Source organism: Ursus arctos, unplaced genomic scaffold (genome assembly GCF_023065955.2).
Source record: "Ursus arctos isolate Adak ecotype North America unplaced genomic scaffold, UrsArc2.0 scaffold_36, whole genome shotgun sequence".
In the NCBI taxonomy this organism is placed as follows: Eukaryota; Metazoa; Chordata; class Mammalia; order Carnivora; family Ursidae; genus Ursus; species Ursus arctos.
In genome coordinates, this window is record NW_026623050.1 from 8,310,248 (window position 1) to 8,332,615 (window position 22,368).

The following is a 22,368-nucleotide window of genomic DNA, read 5'->3' on the forward strand; positions in this document are numbered from 1 at the left end:
TCTCTGTATCCCAGAAATAAATCCCACTTGATCATGGTGTGTGATCCTTTGTTGAGGAATTCTACATCTGTGTTCATCAAGGATGTTGGCCTGTAATTTTTTTTTTCTTGTACTGTCCTTGCTAGCTTTAGTATCAGGGTAATGCTGCCCTCATAAAATGAATTTGGAAGTGTTCCGTTTTTTGGAAGAATTTGAAGACGATTGATATTCTTTAAATGTTTGATAGAATTCAGCAGTAAAGCCATCTGGTCCTGGACTTCTCTTTGTTGGCAGTTTTTTGTTTACAGATTCAGTACCCTTACTACTAATTGGTCTGTTGAGATTTTCTGTTTCTTCATGAGTCAGTATTGGTAGGTCGTATGTTCTAGGAATTTTTCCATTTCTTCTAGTTTATCCAGTTTATTGGTGTGTAATTATTCATAGTAGTTTCCTATGATCCTTACTATTTCTGAGATATCAAATATAACATCTCTTTCATTTCTGATTTTATTTAAATTCCAGTATAGTTAACATACAGTGATATGTTTGATTTTATTTGAGTCTTTTTTTTGTCGGTGAATCTAGCTACAGATTTGTCTATTTTGTTTGTTTGGTTGTTTTTTTTAAACTAGCTCTTAGTTTCATTGACCTTTCCTGTTGATCTTTTTAGCCTCTGTTCCATTTATTTTCACTCTGATCTTTGTTACTTCCTTCCTCCCACTAACTTTGGGCTTAATTTGTTCTCCATTTTATAGTTACTTGAGATTGTTTATTTAAGATTTTTCTTTTTCTTAATGTAGGCATTTATTGCTATAAACTCCCCTCTTAGAATTGCTTTCCCTGCATCCTGTAAGTTTTGGTGTATCGTGTTTCCATTTTAATCAGCCTAAGATATTTCATTTCTCTTTTGATTTTTTGTTTGACCCATATGTTATTTAGGGGCATGTTATTTAATCTCCATATATTTGTGAATTTTCCAATTTTCTTCTTGTAGTTGATATCTACTCTCCTACCATTATGGTCATAAAAGATGCTTGATATAATTTCAGTCTTTTTAAATTTGTTAAGACTTGTTTTTAGTCTAACATATGATCTGTCCTGGAGAATGTTCCATGTGTGCTTGAGAACAATATGTATTTTCCCGCTGTTGATGGAATGTTCTATATATCTATTAAGTTTATCTGGTCTAACATGTAGTTCAAGTTCACATTTTCCTTATTGATTTTCTGTCTGGATGATCTACCCATTGGTGAAGGTGGAACACTGAAGTTCCCTGCTATTACTGTATTGCCGTCTATTTCAACCTTCAGATCTACTAATATTTGCTTTATATAGGTGCTCTGATATTGGGTGCATAAATATTTACAAATGTTATATAACCTCTTAGTGAATTGACCCATTATATGACCATCTTTGCTATTATTACAGTTTCTGGCGTAAAGTCTGTTTTGTCTGATATAAATATTAGCTACCCCTGCTTTTTTTTGGTCTCCATTTGCATGGAATATCATTTTCCATCCCTTCGCTTTCAGTCTGTATGTGTCCTTAGAGCTGAAGTGGATCTCTTACAGGCAGCATATAGTTGGGTCTTGACTTTTTAACCATTCAGCAACTCTGTCTCTGTTGATTGGAGAATTTAGTTCAAATACACTCAAGTAATTATTGGTAGGTGGTTTGGGGGCCCATACCTCAGGTGGGGCCTTAAAACTGGGGCAATAGGGGTGGTCCAAACCTTTCAGTCTTCAGGGAGAAGCTGGGAGTTCTCCTCCCAGTCATATGGCACTGTCCTGGGGGTGGAGGTTACAATGAGCGTGTTTCAGCCTTTCCCACCTGATTTGAGGTGGCTGTTTCCTTAGTCACCTGATGTATGAGAGTCACTCAGCTAGTTTCTATATTGCTAAAAGGGAATTGCTCTACACGCAGCTTTACATTCAGTTCATCCACAGGAGGAAGGAAATTCAGGGGCCTCTTATGTTGCCATCTTGGTCTGGAGTTTCTCTGAAGTATTTTTCAATCACTCTACGAACCTTCCTTCCCTACTGTCTCCATCTTCCTGTTCTTCACTCTCTAAAAAATAAAGAAGAGTTCACGTTCTGATTAATCCTGCTTATCCACCCATTCAGCAATTCATTAAGTATCTGATTTCTTAAAAACTGATTGCAGTGTCCAAGTCACATTTGAGACTTCAGTGTCCTTAGGTGATTCCTCTCCGCATGGCTTGTTAAAGGGAGGCTGGTTTGGCTACTGGTGAGGCAGTCCGCGGCACAGGGAGTCACGTTCCCATCTCTTCATCCTAGTAAGCATGACAACCATATGGGTCATGCCTCCATAGGGAAAGCTGGGAGGGGAACTCCGAAGGCTAGGATGTTGACCTAATAACCAGTCCAAACCTCTATTCCCCTCATTTTCCTAACCACATTTTTATCAATTCCAGTTGTGCCGACAAAAGAGGTCATTATCCCAGCAAGTGTGTGGTGGAGCAGATCTTTGTCCTAGGCCTCAAGAAGCAGCCATCTTCTGTGACCACCCGTTCATCTGGTGAGGAAACAGGTCATTTGTTTTTGTAAACATGGAAGTATCTGCAGGAAAGAAATGATTAGTCCTAAAACTGACGTAGCACGCTTAGACAAGTGGACCCTGCACTTTCTGATGGAGGTCAGATATACTGGTATCTAGACGGAGCAAGGCCATCCTGCTTCTTCTTATCAGCTGGGCTTTCTGCAAACTGTAAGCTGTTGATATTTTTCTAAGGGAAATTATTTGGGGCTTGAAATAATATTATAGCTTCTCTGAATGTATTTTTAACTGTAGATATCTGTAGCCCCAGAGAATCCTACCCATGTTTATGGAGTTTCTTGAAGGGCTATATCCTTTCTTACCTACTGAATTTCTTGGATAAATCACTTTGTTCCTTACAATTTCTTTTCAACAGTCTTGCACTCAAAATGATGGAGTGTTTAATGTTTAAAAACATTCATGGACATCCATGGGTAAAAGTGCTATTAAATTAGATTCTCCTAGGTTGGGTATTAGGTTTTATGACCGAGTCAGAAGTATTTTAGATTCAAAGGAAAGATTTTTCTCTCCTAGATATTCATCAAACTTTTCCTGTTATTGTCTTGATATTTAGATGGTAAAGATGAGCCTGTGGCTTTTACATATTGTGCCCAAATGTCCACCCTGCATCTGGAGAAGCTCTCACTGAACATCGGGGCTGACTGGGAGGTTCACATCCGATGATGGCGCCGTGCACTGGGGCGAGCACAGGAAGCAGCCGGCACCTTCCAGCCTGGGCCTTGGCCTGTTCTGAGATCTGTGCTGCATGCTAATTGGTACATGCTAATTGACTTCTCTGGCTGAAAATTATCCTTCATTGATCACCAGTTTACTAATGAGAATAGATTTCAGGTTTCACATTTTTAGAGGCACTAGTCATAGTCTTTGTGTCAAATACTACTTCTCCTAGATGCAAGTAGCCATGAGACATTTATAGAGTTCATTAATCTTCCACTGCTTCTTGGACCGTGGTGCTGTGGTAAATGCCGGGGCCCAATGAGTAGCTTCTCTTTGAGCACAGCTGGATGGTTTTTTTTTTTTTTAAGGAAACTCTACCCCCAACGTGGGGATTGAACCCACAACTTTGAGATCAAGAGTCGCAGGCTGTACCAACTGAACCAGCCAGGTGCCCCTGGATGGGTCAGTTATATGTGAGATGTGGGCCAGCCCCCACCTTGTGTGGCCCATTGGTGGAAGCTTGCCTCAGGCCACATGGCAGAGTCAGGCTGGCTACAGCCACTGAGTTACTCAAGGCCTGTCTCCAAGTGGACAGCAGCCTCTGGTACTCCCCCTCCAAGCTATCTTTCACCTGCTTAGACGTGAGCAAAACAACCCTTTTCTGCTTGCAACAGAGTTTCTCTCCTCTAAAGATTGACTCGGAAGCACAAAGGATTCTTTTCCCTGTCAGGCTTTTTGGGCTTCAAAATTCCTAATTAATCTTCTTAAAATCCTTTACTTATCTTAATTGCTTTTATTAAATCCTGTTTACTAGCCACAGAATATTTGTAACATGAGTAAGCTATAGCTTATAATTAATTATAAAATGAATACCCATGTCCCCACTGCTGAACTTCAGAAATAGAACACAGGGCTGGGATGAGGCTGAGGTAAGTGAGGTGCTTGCCTTGATCAAAAAATTCCAGGGGGTACGAAAAATGCAATCATCAAAATAAGTGGTATCTTAATACAGTGTTTTTAAAAATCAAAATCCATGCAAAAAATAATGAACAAAATATCAGAATTTTAAATAAAGACAGGATCGGTATTACGAGGTTTCCTGTTCCCTCAGCTGCAGGACGGCTGGGCGTGGGCTGGAACGTTCGGACACGCCGGCCCTCAGGGTGCTTGCCGCTCTGGAGCCGCCAGTGACTCCCTGCCGCCCGCCAGCCCATCTGCGGCCGCCGCCTGGCCTCAGCGCTCCCAAACCAATGCGCGTGTTCACGTGTCCTTCACTCAGCAGCTTGCCAACTGCCGCCTCTGTGCCTCGTGTTCCCTGGGCCGAGGTACCCACCACCTTCCCCCCACCTCTGCAAATCTTACCATCCCTCGGGCCCGACTCAAATGCCACGGTTCCATGAAGCCTTTCTAACCACCCGAACGCGCCCGTGGCCCTGTCCCCGTGAGCAGTGATTTTGCCCATCTCCGAAATGTTGCTCCACTTACAACGTGTGTTCGACTTCGCATTCTCAGGGATGGCCCCTTAATGTCCCAGTCTTGTCTGTCTGTTCCCCTGCTGCACTGGTGTTCCGAGCACGGTGTATTTGCCCTCTGTCGCTCAGAGCGGCATTACACTTGGCTTTCAGTAACTACTGGCCCCAAGTGGTTAACTGATGGATTTGATTGAGTAAAAAATGAAATTGAATGTATTTGTTTCTGATTTACTTTTTTGAGAGGACTCTTCCCTCTAGACGTCGTAGATGTTGTGCATTTCCTGTGGACACCTTTCATGCTATCAGTTGAGATCTGGGCTTTGCACCATTTATAGGCTCACACAGACATTTGCAGATTCTTTGCTATTTCTGTAAGTTTTGCAGTTCAGGAGAAAGGAGGAAGCCGACAGTAGCTGAAGCAGTATTTCCCAGCCTCAAGCTTCCCTTAGCAACCTACAGTAAGAACCTGAAAACGGGGTGATTTTACCTAATATAAGTGTTGGCTTTTAATAGCATTTAAAGTTGAATAATTAAGACCTATCTTTAGATTAACATTTATTGCATTAATTCCTCCGTGTGAAATATTCTGGGGGGAAGAAATGAATAAGAACTAGTAAATTAGTGGGAAACTGCTCTACCTTGGCCCAGAATGATACTGAAGAACATTGGCCTGGAGACATTGAGTAGAGAGAGATACCGTTGGGTGTTAATAGTTCTCTGCCCTTACTGCTTCTCCCCTCCCCCACCTCCTGCTCCTGCAGCTGCGCCCCAGAGCTGTGTGGGGGTGAGTTGACCTACAGGGGTCTGCTTACCTTGTTGGGGCTAATTCTTGACATGTTTACTCAGGAAACTGGATTTCATGTAAGAATTAGAATAATTTCCACAGAGATTGAAACAAAGTTCTCAAATGCATAATGTGTCTAAATGCCAAGGAACGAGCTGACAAATTTGTTTAAAATCAGAAACTGCCCAACGGAAAACCAGGCAAAGGTCGTTCATAAAGTAAAACAGATAAACCAAGCATGAAGGATCCTCAGCCTCATTAATAATCAAAGAAATGAATTTTTTAAAGATTTTATTTATTTGAGAGAGAGAGCATGAGAGAGAGAGAGAGAGATCACGAGTAGGGGGGAGGGGCAGAGGGAGAAGCAGGCTGGATCCCAGGACCCTGAGATCATGACCTGAGCTGAAGACGGTTAACCAACTGAGCCACCCAGGCGCCCGGTGAATTTTTTTCCCCCTGACTGGCCAAGATGAAGAAGAGTGAAAATGTCCAGTGCTGATGTTGGTGTGGGGAACAGTCATTCTCATGCATCACTGGAATTATAAATAAGTATAATCTTTAAGGATGAGTGTCTGGCAATAGTGTCAGAACTTTAAATCTGCATACTCTAAGCCAGCAATTCCACTTCAGGTAAGTCAGGTAAATGGCTCAGAGCTACTAACTGCAGTGTGATTTTCACTGTGGAAAACTAGGAGTAAGCTGCGGTCTTTAACAGGGGGCTGGCTAAACATAGCCCTTTCATACAGCAGAATACTGTACAATTAGGAAAGTAACAACCTGTATGTACATCAACATAGAAGAAATGTTTTTATTAAAGGTTTATTGAGTGATTTCATTTATGTAAAAGTTATCATAAACTGAAATTGAGGGACATCCTATACTCTTCAAAATGTAAAGGCCATGAAAAATAGGTCTGAGGAAATGTTCTAGATTGAAAGTGGTACCAAAGAGACATGACAACAAATGTGTGGTCCTGGGCTGGAATCTGGACCTATAAAGAGCATTATTTGGGACAGTTGGCAAAATTTGAATGGGATCTTTTGATTACGTGGTAATTTTTCTAATTTTGAAGGTTATACAATAATTACATAGAAGAATTTCTTTGCTTTTTAGGAAATACTAAAGTATTAAAGGGTAATGGGTCATCGTATCTCTAACTTACTCTCAAATGGCTCAGAAAATGTATGTATGAGAAGGAGACAGAGACAGAAAAAGCCAAAATGAGTTTAGATGTTACAGTTGAGGAACCTGGGTGAAGGTTATATATAGGAACTCTTCATGCTGTATTTTCCACTTTCCTATACGTTTTAAACTATTTAAAAAACAACAAGTTGGGCCATGTCTCTATAATATCTAACAGCTCTAATGTTTGCTTTCTAGTATTGTAAACGCTTATAAGCTGTGGCATGTAAGACAGGATGAAACAAACAGCATTAATACAAGAACATACCTCGATTCTAAGGCTGGAAACCACTTCACAATGTTCCTCAGATCAGCTCTTCACTGAGAAGTTCAGGGCCACACCAAGTCCTCTACTTCAGGGACACAAATACCGTCTTCTTGTTAGCTAGGAAACAAAGGGGAGTTACTCAGATCTGAGGGCTGAAAGCCATCAGCGGGAGGGAGGAAGGGAAGGAACAAAATCAGGGAAGCACTGTGTTTTGTCTTGCAGGACAGCCTGCAGCCCGCCAAGGAGACTCCCCAGCCGGTGTTCACCAGATAGCCTCTTATGTGAGCCAGTGGAGGCCAGCTGGGAGCTGAGGACCTGCCACAGAAGCCCCCCTGAGTTGTCCTAAGTTAACTTAGCTTATTAGAATACTAAGATCTCCTCCTATGGGCTGAGTTTTCTGCCATTTTTTGAACGTACCATGTATGTGCTAGCATGTTGACATGCTGGGCATGCTCAGTTGAACCAAAGTGCCTGAGCATAGAATATCTCTAAGTTTCTTAATATATATACAAGCTCCCTGCCCCCTGCCCCCTAATACACTGAATAAAGGCTTCTTGTACTAACCCCACAGGAAGACCGTACTTTGAGAGCTATCTTCCTTTCTCCTTACTTGTAACAAGCAATAAAAAGGTCTTTGTTTTCAACTTACTTGGGTTGTGTTCAATTTAATGCACACCAAACGGCAAAGCCGTCGAGTCCAGTCACCCTCTGAGCCCAGGCCGGCAGCACAGGCCGGCAGCCCCGGCCCCGCACCCACACTGTGGCAGCGCTTCGCTGGTGCTCCGCCACAGAGGTCTCGCCCGACTGCAGGAGCTGACCGAAGAGCCTTCAGGAGGGTTCACACTAAGAAATGGAATACATGCTTACATGTTGATGGGGGCATTTATTTAGGGCAGATGACCTGTATAGCGGCCAGACAATGTCCTCCCTGCATTTGGAAGGCCGGCTTGGTCACCGTCCTTCTCTTCCCAGATCTGAGTTATCCAGAAGATCCTGGCTGTGGTAGATCTGAGGTGGTCAGTTCCTCACAGAAGTGATCCCAAGGTTTGGTTCCAGTTTGACTAGGTACCAAGACATTCTCTGTCCAAGGAGGCTGCTTGCTCTTGAGATTGAGCTGTAGGACTAACTATGTTCTGGGCACAGCTCAATTTAGAATAGGTGAACTCCCATGTGCCAACATGACCAGGGCCAATCCCAGATCAGGCCATTCTCCTAAAGGCTCCCTAGAGGAGAAAGCACAGATTGTTGCCAAGTGTTTGTCTTAAAGTTGTGCTGAGCCCTATATCCTAGTTAACCAAAACCAGTGATCCAGGGGCGCCTGGGTGGCTCAGTCGGTTAAGCATCTGATCTCCAGGTCCTGGGACTGGCCTGCGTCAGGCTCCCTGCCCAGTGCAGAGTTTGCTTCTCCCTCTCCCCTCCACTCATGCTCTCTCTTAAATGAATAAATAAAAATCTTAAAAAAATAAAACAACAACAAACCAGTGAATCCGATCGCCATGGCCATAGAGAAGACTGCGATTCTGGAGTTTGGTCTGTGGGCAGGGCTCTTTCACTTTTCCACATCTCTTTCAGTATCGGGATATCATAATGATAGGCAGCAGAAACACAGTCAAAACATAAATATCCAGAGCTTTTTGGTTTTTCACCCATAATTGACCATCCTACCTAAAAGCCTTCTGGAAAATGGAATTCCTATGACTCTCAAACTTCCCACTCCACTTTTAAGATTTCTACCTACCAAACCTTCTGAATGCCTTGGGTGAATTCCAAGGGCAGCATCCTAGACTAACTTCTCAGCCCAGGACCTAGTCACCAGCAGCTCCACCGGAAACAGATTACCATATTAACTGCAGACAATGGAGGCCATATAACTAGATTCTAGGAGAGAGAAAGGATGGCATCTGATATCAGATCCGCCTGTCTTATGACCAGCCTCGCAAAAGACTGCAGTGCCGCAGAAAGGCCAGCCAAAATTCGACAGCTGCTTCTTGACAGTTGTTTCCAGCAGGGCTGTGGTATTAGATTCCTCTCCAGTCAGAGCTAAGGGAAGGGGAGCCCTCACTATTTATAGCATTATTGGAGTCTTAGTTATGCATTCAAGTCCTTCCCTGGAAATCAGAAAACCTGGGGTCTAGTTTGGTTCTGCAGCTAGATGATCTTGGCCATGTCAACCTCTCCAGGCTTTGATTTCTTCATTTGTTGAAGAAAAGAGATAATTTCTAAAATTCTATGAGCTTTCCATGACGTCACCGTAAAATTACACCAGATAGCTCAAGTTTCCTCATGTAAAATAGGGTTAATCAAACCTGCAAGGTGGTCGAACAGATTTAAAATATTCTATGTGGGGGCACCTGGGTGGCACAGTCCATTAAGTGTCCAACTCTTGATCTCAGGGTTGTGAGTTCAAGCCCCACATTAGACTCCACGCTGGACGTGGAGTCTACTTGAGAAAAAAAAATATGTATCGTATTTAGTAAGGGACAAGTGGGGAGAGGTAGGGAGAGATAGGTGGGGGCTACATGACTAGGCTCACACAGGGTGCTGCGTGTTCAGGCTCACAGAAATCCCAGATGCAGAAGCTAAGGCGTGCAAAACCAGAGATAAGAGAATATAATGAGACTAGCAAGACTACCTCATTTGTCTTAAATGTCAGAGACAAGATATCTCTATAACAGCTACCGCTGGACCACTGAAAATTACCAAACTTCAAGGAAAAGTGAACATAGTTGGGGCACCTGGGTGGCTCAGTCGTTAAGCATCTGCCTTTGGCTCAGGGCGTGATCCCAGGGTCCTGGGATTGAGCCCCGCATCGGGCTCCCTGCTCCACTGGGAGCCTGCTTCTTCCTCTCCCACTCCCCCTGCTTGTGTTCCCTCTCTCGCTGGCTGTCTCTCTCTGTCAAATAAATAAATAAAATCTTAAAAAAAAAAAAAAAAGAAAAAGAAAAAGTAAACATAGTGCTATCGGTGGTAGAGATGTCAAGAAGATATAAGTTCCCTAGTCAGTTCTCAATAAAAGACTGCAGCGAAAGCCTGCAGTGGTGACCCATCCCAGACCCCTGGTGCTGTAGAGAGCTTTTTTCTTTCCTTTGTGTTCTCACCTTCACTTAATAAACTCACTTCACCCTTTTGTGTCCGTGAGATTCGTTCTTCGACTCGGTGAGACAAGAACCCTGCAATCCTGTAACACTGTGTATGGAAAGGAAAAAATAGTAACTGCGCGGAACCTGGTAGATACCACCTTAGCCAGGTGATCAAGATTGATGCCACCTGTGATAAAACACCTCTCTATCGTGGACCCCCAAATGAGAAGGGCATATGACCTCTGTGATATTCTTTCCCCAAATCCATAACCTCAGTCTAATCAAATGAAAAACATCAAACTCAAGTTGAGGAACATTCTACAGCATGCCTGCCAAGTACTCTTCACAAGTACCGAGTCACGTGAGACAAAGACTGGAACCATCAGAACTGGGAAAATACTAAAAAGACCTAACAGGGTCGCCTGGGTGGCTAGGCCGTCAGGCATCTGCCTTCGGCTCAGGTCATGATCCCAGGGTCCTGGGATCGAGCCCCGCATCAGGCTCCCTGCTTGGCGGGAAGCCTGCTTCTCTCTCTCACACTCCCCTTGCTTGTGTTCCCTCTCATGCTGTCTCTCTCTGTCAAATAAATAAAATCTTAAAAAAAAAGAAAAAAAAAAGATCTAACAATTAAATGCAGTGCAGGAGCCTGGATCGGATCCCATAACAGGAGAGGAAAAAACAAAACCATCAGTGGAAACACTAAAGAAATCAAAATATGCCTTTTGTAGTTTAGTTAATAGTATGTTACCAACATTAATTTCTTAGTTTTGATCATTATACCATGGTTACGTAAGGTGTAAACATTAGGAGAAAGGCATAAAGAAACTGTACGCTCTTGCAACTCTTTTGTAAATCTAAAATTACTTTAAAAGGTTTGAAAACTACGTGCTAGCGGTGGCTAGCTCACAGTAGGCGCTTAATGAATGATGGGTGTGGCAAGCGATGCACCGCTTCCAATAGAATTGAGTCTAAGGAGTATTTATTGATGGAAGACACAGTGATACGAAGCCATTAATTAGCCTTGTTGGTGTCAGAGAAACCATTCCAATCACAGATATTGCATGATGTTGGCTGAAATATGGCTTAAAAACTAGTTTCTTGATCCTTGAAGAGACTTCTGGGAACTGAAGTGTGCAGCTGTTCATATGCTCATTCTCTGCCGTTTGTTGTTGGCTCAGATCGGATTTCTCCCTGATAGCATCGCGGGTCTACAGCTACGCAGCTAAATAAACCTTGTTTTGGGACCTGCTAATCTGAGAGGGTTTTTTTTTTTTTTAATGATTTTTTATTATATTATGTTAGTCACCATACAGTACATCCCTGGTTTCCGATGTAAGGCTCGATGATTCATTAGTTGCGTGTAACACCCAGTGCACCATGCAATACGTGCCCTCCTTACTACCCATCACCGGTCTATCCCATTCCCCCACCCCCCTCCCCTCTGAGGCCCTCAGTTTGTTTCTCATAGTCCATACTCCTGAGAGAGGGTTTTATCCACAACAATTGATAAAGCCAAATGAATAGCACCTTGCCATTCTGCTATAATAATAGCCTCATCTTACTACACACTCATCTTAGTTACTAGGGTACTTTAGTGAGACAGCCAAGGAAAAAAAAAGTCCGCGGTGTGTGGCCGGGAGACAGCTCCTCTCCCAGGGGCAAATCAGCCAAGATACTTTGATTGCATTAGCAAAGCAATAAGAAGGGTGAGAAATTTCTCCTCACATAGGGAAATTTCACTCAACAGATAACACGTATTTATTAAAAGCTTTCTATGTGTTTAACCCTTAGAGTGGAAGGGGGACCCAGGTCCCACCTTCGCGGAGCTTACTGTCTTGTAGGGCAAACAGGAAGCTCTTAAGCAGAAACAATAAAATGGGGGTGGGTGCCGTGAATTTCAAGATGGTATAGAGCGGTGGGCTGGGACTCAAATGCTTGAGGCTGGAGAAAGGAAACTTCTCCCACTCCGCTTTCCATGTCATTGCTGAGTTTGAGAGTGGAAGTCAGTCTTTTTAGAGGCTTTCTTAGTGTAGTCAGATAGGCACACTCTGACTGGAGACACTGTGACCACGTGGTCCTGAGCAGATGGCACGTATCCCGGTGCTGTACACGTGGAAGATACTCAGCAAATGCTCAGAGACTGAAGGCTGATCTGCACCAATGAGTGACACTAACCCAACCTGATCTAACCGCAAAGTAATGTTAAATTTAGGTCGTCTCTAACAACAACATTTTTTGAGTGCTTAAGACAATCCTGGCAGGGCACCTGGGTGGCTCAGTCGGTTAAGTGACAGCCTTTAGCTCAGGTCATGATCTCAGGGTCCTGGAATCGAGCCCTGCATCGGACTCCCTGCTCAGTGGGGAGTCTGCTTCTCCCTCTGACCTTTCCCCCTCTCATGCTCTCATTGTCTTTTTCTCTCAAATAAATAAATATTTTTTTTAAAAAAGACAATCCTGGCACTATTTTAAATGTTTTACATCAATTAGTTTAATTTTTGTAACTCAATAACAGAAAGACTATCCACATACCCATTCTATAGGTGAGAAGACTGAGACACAGGAAAAAAGGAAGTAGTAACTCACCTAAAGTTACACAGGCACAGCCAGCAAGCAGCAGGCTCAGATTTGAACCCAGGCAGTCAGCCTTCAGGCTACGCTCCCCTATCCTGCCTCTTCAAGAGTAGTAGTAAAGGTCCTTGTGCATTTCCTTAGAGGACGGGAGGACAGGCTGATGGTCCCTACAAGCAGCAGCCAGACACAGGGCTCCTCAAAGCCCCAGCGATCACGAGCCTGGTAGTCCTCCCTATTTCAGCTCTCGCCTCCCACCTTCTCACATAGCCTCTAGCCTTGGGCCGGTGAGACTGGTCACGTGGGAACGGGCAGGGCTACAGCCTAGCACAAGCCTCCACTGAGCCACACGTGGAATGTAGCCATCTCCTGACAGCCCGGGCTGCAGCTACCAAGGTGGAGGCCTGGCAGGCAGTTCCCTTCCCCAGAGCCACTTGCGTTCTTATCTTAGAGCCCTGAAACCAGCTCTTTTGAAATGACATCCCCTGGGACTCAAAAGGGAATCTGATCAGTAACCAGTTCCACCTCCTGACCCTAAATGTGGCACGCCTGAAAAGTCTACTCAGGGGCACTTTCTGTAGCAAATTTGGTCCAGTATTTATTTGGGGGGGTGGGGAGAGAGAAGAGTGTCTAGGTCAAGTGGGCAAGAAAGACACAGGCATTTTTCTCAACTGGGCACTCTGCTGAGTGGCGTTTTCCACCCAGACAGTTCCACGGAACGCTGACAGCATAACGTTCTAGAAGAGATGCCAAATCCAACTGAATAATGTTCTGACATCCTAGAGTTTGAGAAAGTAAAGATTATGTTCTCAACAATGTCTAGAATATTCTCCTAGAATTCAGGATCTCACGTTCACCCTGGCTACCTTTTTTCTCAATATTGATCTCCGTTCACTTGGTGGCCGATGCGTGGACCATCTGCACAGGAGCCGACTCAATAACGCATCAGCAGTTCTTTGCTAATTTTCAGTGTCCAACCTCCTCAAATATTCTCCTTGCGCTTCCTGAGGACACCAGCTCTGTGACAGCACGGACACGCCCCTCGCCGGCTCCTTCTCTCTCCACCACGTCCGGCTGCACGCTAGCCTCCCCGGCTCTCATACTCATACTCTTCCTTCATGTCTATTTTTAGTTTTCCTGGCTCAGGCGTCCCCAGGCCACTGAAACACAACCCCCTCTCTCCCCTCTGCGTCTCCCTCTGGCATGCAAGCTGCCGGCAGGAGCCCCCCGGTTAACCCTGCCGCAGAAATCCTCTAGGGCTCCTTCCTCGGGAAAACCTCCGACTTCGGGATCACAGCTCGGCTTTTAAGATGGACAGAAGCTGGATGACCTTCTGATGGGCTCGAGCTTCGAATCTGGATGTGGACACTTCTCTCTCAGATGACAGAATCACTCCAACTTCCCCTTAGCCGTTGCTTCCTTCCCTTGCAGGGAGCTGTATCTTGTTTTCTTTAAAAAACCTTTTCCTTCCAAATTTGCCTGCCATGCCAACCGTCGTCAGCGCGTCCGTGGCCCCACAGACAGGGGCCGAGCCCAGGTCCCCGGGGCCGATTCCCCAGCCAGGCCAAGGCAAGACCACCGAGGCCGGGGGCGCAAACCCAAGTGGCATCTATTCGGCCATCATCAGCCGCAATTTTCCCATTATTGGAGTCAAAGAGAAGACATTTGAGCAGCTTCATAAGAAATGTCTAGAAAAGAAGGTTCTTTATCTGGATCCCGAGTTCCCACCAGATGAGACCTCTCTCTTTTACAGCCAGAAGTTCCCCATCCAGTTCATCTGGAAGAGACCTCCGGTGAGTAGCTCGCAGGCTTGGGTTTTTTCCCTCCGAGAAGTCCTCCCACTCAGCACCTCCCTGTAGCTCCCCAGAGCACATGGGCAGTAGGGGGAAGGATCCTGGCAGCAGCCCCGTGGGGCTCCACTGAGAGCGGAGGCCAAGCCCATTCTCACTCTCTTGCTCTCTTTTTCTGAAAAACATCTTGCTTTGAATGAAAGTAATGGGAACTCGGTTTAATTCATCCTATAAAAGTAAATATCCCGGGGCGCCTGGGTGGCACAGCGGTTAAGCGGTTAAGCGTCTGCCTTCGGCTCAGGGCGTGATCCCGGCGTTCTGGGATCGAGCCCCACATCAAGCTCCTCTGCTGTGAGCCTGCTTCTTCCTCTCCCACTCCCCCTGCTTGTGTTCCCTCTCTCACTGGCTGTCTCTCTCTCTGTCAAATAAATAAATAAAATCTTAAAAAAAAAAAAAAGTAAATATCCCTCTCCCAGAACAAGTCTCTGTAAGAGTTCTTCCATTTCTCAGGCTAAAATCATGATGTTGCTCCTTAGTTTGTCAGTAGCCGTGACTCTCTGCAACACAGAAGCCCTGCAAAGACGGGAGTAGCCAGCAAAGACCACTTTTCCTTGCATAAAATGTTAGGATTAGAAGCAGAAATCCTAGCAATCATTTTTGTCCGCATACTTCACCCCACAAATGAGAAGGGCACACAGAGGAAAGTACATCCAGAGAGGGCGTGACAGCCCAGATTAAAACCCCTTCTCTTTGGGTAACTCTTCCAGCCTCCGGGTTTCATTTACAGTGATCTCTCAGGCGGAAAATCCTATCCCCCTACTCGCTTCTCTGATCAGACCTCCCATATGACTCTTATTCTTAATTCAGGGAGTATTTACTGGGCATCTGCTAGAGCCAGAAAGTGGGCAATCGACGGGGGAAACAGTAGTGAACAAGAAAGACAAAAATTGGGGTACCTGGGTGGCTCAGTTGGTTAAGCGTCCGGCTCTTGATTTTGGCTCAGGTCATGATCTCAGGGTCCTGGGATGGAGCCCCGAGTTGGGCTCCGTGCTCAGCGGGGAGTCTGCTTGAGATTCTCTCTCTCTCCCTCTGCCCCTCCCCCAAATAAATAAGTAAATCTTTTAAAAAAGAAAGAAAGATAAAAATTCCTGCTCTCCTAGAGTCTAGAATCCTGAAGGGAAGAGAAAATGTTCTCAGGAGAGAACATTCAGATGCTATGGGGTCACGAGGCAAGGGGAGCTAACCCCATTCAGGGCGAGAAACCCTCCCTGAGGAGATCGTTGACGCTGAGGCCCAGGGCTACTCATTATCTTAATCAGGTTACTCTGGGACCTAGTGCCATCAATTAGCTGTGTTTTCCTTTCTAATCTGAGATGAAATGTCCGTGGCTCCTTTCCTTTCCTGACAGTTCTGTGGTAAGGCCTGCGACTGCCCTGAGGACCCTCAGTTTAGAAGAAAGGACTGGCAAGAACTTCATTCTGCAGCCCAGCTGCTGCCCTGAAGTATCTTCGATGACACTGTTCTCCCCTCCCCTCATGCCTTCAGGATAAGCCCAAACTCCTTACAGCTGAGCTACGGCCCTCCCCAGCTGGCCCCTGCCCGCCTGTCCACCTCATCTTCACCCTCTCCCCGTGGATCCCGACACATTCAGCTGCTCTGTTGTTCCGGGTCCTGTACCTCAAGGCTCTTGTTCATGCTCTCTGTCTGGAATGACCTTCTTGTTTTTATCTGATCTGCTCCCCTCACCCTCTCTCCACTGCTCAGGTGTCACTTCCTTCAAGCTTCCATACAGGCCCACACTGGGTGCTCAGCTGCTGGCGGTGAATGAAAACCCACAGCTGAAGGCGTTGAGCTCCAAGAGATAAGGGCAGCCCAGCACCCCAAGGCGGTTGGGGGAGGGGGGATATTCCTAAAAGCCTTTCTTTTTCTTTAAAATAGGTTCCATGCCCAGTGGGGAAACCAATGCAGGGCTTGAACTCACAGCCCTGAGATCAAGACCTGAGCTTGAGATCAAGAGTTGGACATTTAACCGACTGAGCCACCCCGGCACCCCCTAAAAGCCTTTTCTAATACTACTGCAGAGAAAAAAAAAAACTTACAAATGCTGTTTTTAGTGAAATCATTGTGGATTTTAGTCTTAAAAACAAGACTTGCATACTAATAAGAACCATGTAAGGGTCTGTTATGCTCTAGGCACTACGTCAGTCCTCAAATTTATACTGTCCTTGTCAGTGTGACCTTGGGGGCACCAAAAGACCTGTTTCAAACTGTGCTCCCAACACCAACACCCCCTCGCGTGCAGGTGAAATGATTAAGGTCCAGAAAGGGCAATCACACAGGTTGATTGAAACTGAAGCAGTGAAATGATTCCAGAATTTTCTCAAGTATAAAGCACTTCTTGGAGATGTAAGTTTCCCATGCGTTCCATAGACGTAGTAACTTCTACCAGGTTTGAGCAGTCTGAAATGGAGACCGTGTCCTAGGAGAGGCCCTTCCTGCTTTTACTACCTGAGGCACAGAATCACTGAAAGCCAATCTGAGTATTTATTCGCAATTGAGTAGTACTTATTACAGTTGGATGGTGGTGGTGGTGGTGGTGGTGGTGATGGCAATGATGATGATGATGATGATGATGATAAGGGGAGAATTATTTAAGCCAGCTATAATTCTAGTTAATATGGTGCTGCACTTTCAGCCTTTCCCTCTTCAAAGAAGGGACAGCCAGGCCACCTGTCCAGGCACACCCATAATCTCTTCTCACTCACTTACCAATGCTACCTCACTCTTCCTCCTCCTCTAGGGAGCTTCATGCATTGAGCTTCCAGGCCAAGCTGATTCCTTTTGCCCTTCCTTCTATGATCTATTTCTAGAATCAGAAAGCAGACAAACCATGCAACACGTCCCAACTGTTGAGCCAAATTCTCTTGATGACAAACCCCTGGACAGAAGAGAAGGGCTTCTGGAACAGGACCTCTGGAAAACTGATTACTCTTGCCCAATTTCATCAGGGAAATTCAAATCAAAACCAACGAAATATCACTTTGTCAGAATGGCTAGACTCAAAAAGACACAAAAATAACAAATATTGGCAAGGATGTGGAGAAAAAGGAACCCTTGTGCACTGTTGGTGGGAATATAAATTGGTGCAGCCACTGTGGAAAACAGGTTCCTCAAAGAATTAAAAATAGAACTACATTATGATCCAGTAATTCCACTACTGGGTGTTTATCCAAAGAAAACAAAAACACTAATTCAAAAAGATACATGCACCCCAATGTTTTCTGCAGCATTATTTAGAATAGCCAAGTTATGGAAGCAGCCCAAGTGCCCCCCCCCACACACACACACAGAGGAATATTACTCAGCCATAAAATAAGAATGAGATCTTGGCATTTGCAACAACACGGATGGACCAAGAGAGTATAATACTAAGTGAAATAAGTCAGACAGAGAAAGACACATACCAAATGATTTCCCTCAAATGTGGAATCTAAGATACCAAACAAATGAACAAATAAAGAAACAAAGAGACACACAAACAAAAAAGCTCTTATGTACAGAGAATAAACTGGTGGTTACCAGGAGGGAAGCGGGTTGGGGGATGGGTGAAATAGATAAACAGGATTAAGAGGTAAAAACTTCCAGTTATAAAATAAATAAGTCATGGAGGTGAAGAGTGCAACATAGGGAATAGAGTCAATAAGACTGTAATAATGTTTTTGGTGACAAACGGTGGCTACACTGAAGGAGTTGAGCACGGAGGAATATACAGAACTGTAGCATCACCTAAATGTTGTACACCTGAAACTAATATAACACTGTATGTTAATTATACTTCAATTAAAAAAGCAAAATAATAACAAATAGGAGCACCTGGCTGTCTCAGTCAGAAGAGCATGCGACTCTTGATCTCGGGGTCACGAGTTTGAGGTCCACGTTGGGTGTAGAGATTACCTAAATAAATAAAAATTTAAAAATAGTGACAATAATAAATAAATCATTACATTTTTCAGGTTAGGTCTTGTTACCACTACAAAATTATCTTTGAATTTTTTTACAGATATTTAGCCAAGTGTGCTAAACAAAATATGAGTCTTCAGCATGGCAGACTGTAGCTTTTCTCTTCATGAGGAAAACTCATAAGGAAAAATTAGGAAGATTCTTATAATTACAGAAAGAATAATTTCTCTCTGTGGGTGGGCATGATTGCTGTTTAGCGGGGGAAGAAAGGAAAAAAAAATGCTAGTTTATTTACAAGATGGAAGGAGCTAGAACAGAAACCAAAGTGGGGGGAGGGGAGGCAACGGGGCAAGAGGCCACATACCCCAGTGTCATCCCTCCACTTGACCTGACACCCAAAGACATCTTTTTTTTTGAAGATTTCATTTATTTATTTGAGATCGAGTGAGAGAGAAAGCACAAATGGGGGGAGGGGCAGAGGGAGAAGCAGGCTCCCCGCTGAGCAGGGATTCCCGACCACGTGGGGCTCCATCCCAGGACCCCAGGATCCCCACCTGAGCCAAAGGCAGACGTTTAACTGCCTGAGCCACCCAGGTGTCCGGACACCCAAAGGTAGCTTTACTCACGAACTTGTGAAATGCCTGAGGCAAGGAAAGTCACCTGCCGGTAAGGGGAGGAAGTTAGTGTCTTCAGTGACACACACAGGATGAGCCCACACACCCAGAAGCGAGTGTGGAAAGCACGGTAGTGGGGAAAGAGAGGCGTACAGACGCACACTGCCAGTAACCCACTGCACGCTGGTGGGGGGAGGGGCTCTGTCCTCTCAGAGGCTGCAAAGTGGGAGCTCCAGATCTCTGGGGCGCCGTGAGGCCCCAGCTGACACCTGGAGAGTGAGCGCCCTGCCTAAGAGAAGCTGACACACGGTGCAGCCGCTGTGGAAAACAGTATGGAGCTTACTCAGAAAGTTAAAAATAGAACTGCCCTACAATCCAACAAACGCACCAGGGGATATTTACTCAAAGAACACAAACACTAATGCAAAGGGACACACGCACCCCTATGCTTATAACAGCGTATTTACAACAGCCACGAAATGGAAGCAGCCCAAGTGTCCAACCATAGAGGGATGGATAAAGAAGAGGTGGGATACATACGCAATGGACTCTTATTCCGCCATAAAAAAGAATGAAATCTTACAATTTGCAGCGGCACGGATAGAGCTAGGGAGTATTATGCTAAGCAAAATAAGTCAGAGAAAGACAAATGCCATATGATTTCACGCCTATGTGGAATTTAAGAAACAAACCAGCAAATGGGGAAAAAGAGAAAGAGATAAATTAAGAAACATTCTTTTTTTTAAGATTTAATTTATTTATTTGAGAGAGAGCAAGAATGAGCGGGGGAGAGGGGCAGAGGCGCAGAGGGAGAAGCGGACTCCCCACTGAGCAGGGAGCCCAACTCGGACTCAATCCCAGAACCCTGAGTTCATGACCTGAGCCGAAGGCAGACGGTTAACCGCCTGAGCCACCCAGGTGCCCCCCGAAACAGATTCTTAATTATCGAAAACAAACTGGTGGTAACCAGAGGGGAGGTGGGTGGGGGGATGGGTTAAACAGGTGATGCGGATTAAGGAGGGCACCCGTCCTGATGAGCACTGGGTGTTGTACGGAAGTGCTGAATCACTATATTGTACACCTGAAACGAATATTACACTGTACGTTAACTGGAATTTGGATAAACCTTAAAAAGCAAAAAAAAAAAAAAAAGAATCTAACACTTGCTTTACCATTTTCATCCCAACTTTAAGTCTAAATAATCACCATCACAACTTTTAGAAGTTTATTATATTCCCCAGAACAACAGGAAGATAGTATTAAAACCGCTATCAAAAACTCCTTATACATTTTAGGATAGTGTGGGAACTTCTTTTAGCCATTTCAGGGAGATGGGTTTCTTTCCTGAATTCAAGGTTTTGAAGGGAAAACGGATGCTCCCAGCCCCTTCAATAACCTGCCTATATTAGTACTTCTCATAGTCTGAAAGCTCATCCTTAGCCAGAACTCTCCTGGCCACAACTTTTGTACCTTCTCTCTGGTCTGACCCAGAAGATAGCAAAATAGAGTCAGCAGATTTCCTGTACATAGTAATCCTCCCTGTCCGTGAATAATCTCATCCTTCCTTTAGATGCCTCAGATCAAATAGTCATAGACCTTCTCTAACTTTACTCCGAAGTGTGGTTTTTCCAGCCCGGGGGTGTCAGTGCTATGATCCTCATATTCATGGATACAGTCGATCCTCATTATTCATGGAGTCTGTATTTGTGAATTCACCTACTCACTAAAATTTATTTGTAACCCAAAATCAACATCCATGGCGCTTCTGTGGTCATCTGCAGACATGTGTAGTAGGGCAGTGAAAAATCTGAGCCGCCTCCCACACACTTTCCCAGATGAGATCAGGGCGACACTCGGCCTTCTCATCTTAGCTCTCACCCTGTAAACAGGTGTCCTTTTCATAGTCTAACAGTGCTGCTTTTTTCACATTTTTGCACTTCTGATTGGTGATTTCTCTGTTTAAAATGTGAAGTGCTGTCTCGTATTCCTAAGTGCAAGAAGGCCAGGGTGTGCCTTAGGGAGAAAAGACATATTAGATAAGCTTCATTCAAGCCCGAATTTTGGTGCTGTTGGCTGTGAGTTCAATGTTAATGACTCCGTAAAATATATTAAATAAGCTCTTTAAGCAGGAACACACTGAAGAGCACGTATTGATCAGTGATAAAAATGTGACTAGAGACTCACAGGAATCTAATCCTGTATGGCCTCCAAAAGCAATGGTTCGATACTCGCTAATTCCGCCTTCACAGCCCCTTTATAGAACAGAACTACCATGAATAGCAAGAATCGACTATGATTCCTGTGTTCTCTGTATTCTTAAATATCACAGCTTAAAACAGTACCCTATGAAGGGTATGATTAGCAGGAAACATTGCAACATGTTTTAATCCGTTACAGTCATGATTTTTTTTAAAAGATTTTATTTGTTTGACAGAGAGAGAGAGAGACAGCCAGCGAGAAAGGGAGCACAAGCAGGGGGAGTGGGAGAGGAAGAAGCAGGCTCCCAGCAGAGAGCCTGATGTGGGGCTCGATCCCAGGAGCCTGGGATCACGCCCTGAGCCGAAAGCAGACACTGAACGACTGAGCCACCCAGGTGCCCCTATAGTTATGATTTTTTGATGTTCGAATTGTCCCATCTTTGGACAGTGGGAGGCCCCTACGAGCTGCCTGCATCATTTGTCATGACCCCATTCACCTTTTTTTTAAAGATTTTATTTATTTATGTGATGGAGAAAGAGAGAGGGCGTGCACAAGTGGGGGAAGGGGCGGAGGAAGAGGCAGAAGTAGGCTGCCCACCGAGCAGGGAGCGCGATGCGGAACTCCATGCCAGGGCTCTGGGATTATAACCTGAGCCAAAAGCAGATGCTTAACCAACTGAGCCACCCAGGCACCCCCAACCCTATTAATCTTAAATAACTTCCTTGTTTTCTGGCCACAACAAAATGTCCCAGGCTTATATTGCACATTTCTTCCCCCAGACCTGGAATGAATCATTTTTGCACATAGCCTGGTTCCTTTTAGTCTGAAGCGAAGCTAATGGAAAGGGGTGAAATGTGGAGGAGAGCAGACCACCACCTCCCAAGCACCCAGTGCTTGGCCACTGCATTGGTACCCTGAGGTTGGAAGCTTCCTGACCATCTGTGGTGACACCAGAGGTCTCCTGCTCTCACGGCCCCTTCCACGGGCCCTATCGCCTCCACAAGCAACATTCCTCCCTGGGTATCTTCCCAGCCAGGGGATCACCAGGCTCGAGTTACTCAACTCTGAAAAGAAAAAACTCTTGGTTGGCATAAAATAAAAGCTACTCCCTGCCAGTGTGGAATGAGAGGAAGAAAGAGAACTATAGGAAAACCCAGGCTGTGTGTCATGAGCCCTCTGTTCCCAGGGCTAGGCCCCAGTCGCTGGCGATGTAGCTTCTTTTCCCAGGGATATTATTT

The 22,368-nt window shown here is 44.9% G+C and overlaps 2 protein-coding genes and 1 long non-coding RNA gene across 11 annotated transcripts in view; 2 read left to right on the top strand and 1 right to left on the bottom strand.

Annotated features, from left to right (window-relative positions):
- The window catches only part of GANC (glucosidase alpha, neutral C), a 70,596-nt gene extending 65,699 nt beyond the window's left edge, over positions 1-4,897 (top strand). For 2 of the 3 annotated variants that reach the window (XR_006412067.3, XR_008957112.1), the window contains 3 exons: positions 2,414-2,517; positions 3,110-3,311; positions 4,325-4,897. Coding sequence is in view for 1 of the 3 variants with exons in the window: in XM_026479934.4 (XP_026335719.2) it covers positions 2,414-2,517; positions 3,110-3,219 (214 nt within the window). In the remaining 2 variants the exon portion in view is untranslated. Of the gene's footprint in view, positions 1-2,413; positions 2,518-3,109 lie in introns of all 3 variants that reach the window. The other variant, XM_026479934.4, reaches the window with a different exon arrangement.
- LOC113241995 (uncharacterized) overlaps positions 1-22,368 on the bottom strand; it is a 45,909-nt gene that overhangs the window by 4,577 nt on the left and 18,964 nt on the right. Inside the window, exons 1-4 of one of the 7 annotated variants that reach the window (XR_008957116.1) lie at positions 18,978-19,206; positions 18,231-18,311; positions 10,018-10,105; positions 6,920-7,036 (exon numbers count right to left, since the gene is read on the bottom strand). This is a non-coding gene — a long non-coding RNA (uncharacterized LOC113241995). Of the gene's footprint in view, positions 1-6,919; positions 7,037-7,568; positions 8,322-10,017; positions 10,106-12,582; positions 13,720-15,313; positions 17,881-18,230; positions 18,312-18,977; positions 19,207-22,368 lie in introns of those variants that run through there. The other 6 variants (XR_008957115.1, XR_008957114.1, XR_007189882.2 and 3 more) reach the window with 6 other exon arrangements.
- CAPN3 (calpain 3) overlaps positions 13,703-22,368 on the top strand; it is a 50,012-nt gene continuing 41,346 nt past the window's right edge. Inside the window, exon 1 of the mRNA XM_026479925.4 lies at positions 13,703-14,360. Within this exon, the coding sequence (XP_026335710.1) occupies positions 14,052-14,360 (309 nt within the window). The 5' untranslated portion in view covers positions 13,703-14,051. The remainder of the gene's footprint in view (positions 14,361-22,368) is intronic.